At 44.2% G+C, this 2,827-nt stretch overlaps 1 protein-coding gene across 2 annotated transcripts in view; it reads right to left on the reverse strand.

The window, feature by feature from the left end:
- Positions 1-369: 369 nt before the first annotated feature.
- ME2 (malic enzyme 2) overlaps positions 370-2,827 on the reverse strand; it is a 52,092-nt gene continuing 49,634 nt past the window's right edge. For both annotated transcript variants that reach the window (XM_021717885.1, XM_008069390.1), the window contains one exon: positions 370-1,243. In XM_021717885.1, the coding sequence (XP_021573560.1) occupies positions 1,221-1,243 (23 nt within the window). In that variant the 3' untranslated portion in view covers positions 370-1,220. The remainder of the gene's footprint in view (positions 1,244-2,827) is intronic.

Consider the following 2,827-nt stretch of genomic DNA (forward strand, 5'->3'; position numbering starts at 1 on the left):
ATTCCCATACAGCTTTAAATGAGCTTTGGCAGTTTACAAAAATTAAATCTGCCTTCAATGGAGAAAGAGTTGTTACTACTGATAATACTGAAAGACATGTATCACAGGAACATTCCAAAGTTATCTCAAGTAATAAAGAACATCACTGTTGGAATAAGGGTACAGTTTCTCGAGTCAAATACGACTTATTTGGATGTGAAACACGACTAATTTACTTTTTTAAAGTCACATGACCTTCTAGTATACGTGGTCAGGTTATCCTATCCTATGCTCCCTTCTAGAATCATCTAGAATTAATGAAAAAATGTTTTTCATAATAAGCAAACCTAAATTTCTAGTTGGGCAATAAGATAGCATAACTGAAGCAAGTAAACTTAAGATATTACTTTTATTAAATAAAAAAGTTACACTATGATTTTTATACACTGTTGAAAACAATGACTGTTTTATTTGTCTAAAGGCAGCAGTAATTCCCATTACTCACTCATAATGTTGGTTAAACTTTAATTGAATTCTAAAATAAATAAGAGGGTAAATTTTTCATGTCTCTCTGGATCTATCTGCTATAAAGAGATTTCAGAGCATGAAGGTAAGATGAAGCTGATATAAAAGGACATTTTTGATAATAACCATTCTCCCTTGAAATTTGTTTAAAATTTGGCTTCTCTCAAAATCCGGTATGCATATCCACAAAAGGAAATTTCTCTCTTAGTAGTTGTAAAGGAACTGGGTGAGAGAAGATTATTACTTATAACAGCAAATAGCAAAATCCTGGCAAGGGCAAATAAGAGGTCAACTAAGTGCAGACATTCACACACGCATTTGTAACGTCTCTGGGATGTGACATGAGCTGTGACAACTGAAGCCCGGATGTCTGACTGTAGGGTCCAGTGGGCATTAACAGTACATCGACACATCGACCCCAACAGATGTGGAGATGTAGGGGAAAAATAAGTCAAGCAGAGTTGCACGGCAGGAAAAACATGGAAAATAACATAAATCTGAGAAAAATTATCTTTTTCTCTGAAAAGGGGGCTCCCTGAAGCATGGAAAGTACTTGTCAGTAGGAGTGCTTCTACTCTGCTATCAGAGGAGGGCTCGATGCCGATTCTGGCCATGCATACACATCTGGCAGCAAGGAATCATATTCACTCCGCCATAGTCTTTCTTTCACATATTTGGCCTTGTCTTCGGGCTCTGGGTATCGGAAAGCCATTTTATTAGCATACAGGTATTCTGTAACCTGAAAAATAAATAAGATTATTGGGTAGGCTTCGAGGAGGACCTGCTAGAGAGACAAAGTACTATTATAACACAGGGAAATGAATTTAGAAGAATGGTGTTGTCTTCATTCAGAACAAAAACTAACATTACTTTGTCTCTTTCAAAACACTGAGAAACTAAGGAAAGTTTAAAAGATACAACCGAACCAATGCAAGCCCCGCTACGTGTCAGGCTGGCAGACATATGTGGGCCACTGCCCAGCCCACCTCATCCTTCCGGCCTTCCGGAGGGGTGGCTGGGCCCTGCTGTGTAGACGCTCCCTCCTAGCCGCAGCTGACTTGGCCAGGGTCAAAACCCAACCCAGCTGAGCCAGAGGCTTTCGCTCTAGACTAAGAGACACAGAGGTTCTTGCAAATCAGGTACTGGACACTAGAACTGTAAGGTCAAGTGAAGCTGGGGCTAGACCCTCTACATGGCAACTCACCACCCTGTCATGGAGTGCCAGGCATGTGCTAGGTGCATTACACAGCATCTCATTCAATCGGCACAAGAACCCTCTGAGATAAGTACTATTATTATTCTCATTTGACATGTGAGGATGCTGAAATATAAGGAGCTTACGTAACCTGCCCGAGGTAGTTAAGTGAAAGCTGCGTTTCAAACCCAAAGCATTCGCATCCTAGAAACCAGACCCTAAAAAGCTGAGCTAGATTACCCCCGCCTAAGGTGGCTTCAGTGGGTTGCTGCTCTTTGCAGTCAAGTCACAGGCTGTGATTAATGAGGAGGACAAGCCCTCTGAGCCTCAGTTCTGATATAAATGAGGGATGTGCAAAGCTTCCTCACAGGGTAGCATGGGGCCTGTCGTATAGTTAAGTTCTGAAGCCATGGTTTTAACTTTAAAAAATGTAGTGACACATGGCAAAAAAAAAATCCAGAAGCTATGTCTCTCTTCTCCTCCTCTAATTCCCTTTCCAAACGGTGACTACTATTAAAGTTTCTTATTTCAGCTTTCTAAAAGAAAAACATGAGAATGAAATGGTGGTTAAAAAACAACCCATGATCGAAGAGCTCAATCTGTATATTTTGTGACTTTAAAAATGTGTGGCATTATTTTCTGTTAGGAAATGCTAATATCTTCTAATACTTTAAGCAATCCAAGCAAGATGTCACCAGCGCCGTTTGCTGAGCGAAGTGCTCTTCTCGGTTTCTGTACTAAAAACAGAAGAGGAAAAACGGAAGGGACACAAAACTTTAGCCAGGCAGAGACTTCTGCTTCCGGGAAGATGAGTAAGCCCACTTTCCCCGTCCGTCCGTGAAGTGCCACTCGAGAGCCCTGGACGCGGCGCGTGGAGCGCGCCCCAGACGGCGCTGAGAGGCGGAGACAGCTTGGGAACAGGCCGCAGACTCCCGAGCGCCGGGGAAGCTGCCTGGCGGCGAGCGAGTGCCGGTCGGGCGAGCGGGGAGCCGCCCCGGAGCCAGTGAGCGGTGCCAGCCACAGAGAAAGCTCCAGCAGCAAACGAAGGCATAAAAGGAGGCGCGCGGGCGGCAGACGGGACACAGGAAGCCGGCCCCGGGCGGCACGGGCGGGAGACGCCGGCGCCGG

Source organism: Carlito syrichta, unplaced genomic scaffold (assembly GCF_000164805.1).
Source record: "Carlito syrichta isolate Samal-C Ts95f unplaced genomic scaffold, Tarsius_syrichta-2.0.1 Scaffold110315, whole genome shotgun sequence".
Lineage (NCBI taxonomy): Eukaryota > Metazoa > Chordata > Mammalia > Primates > Tarsiidae > Carlito > Carlito syrichta.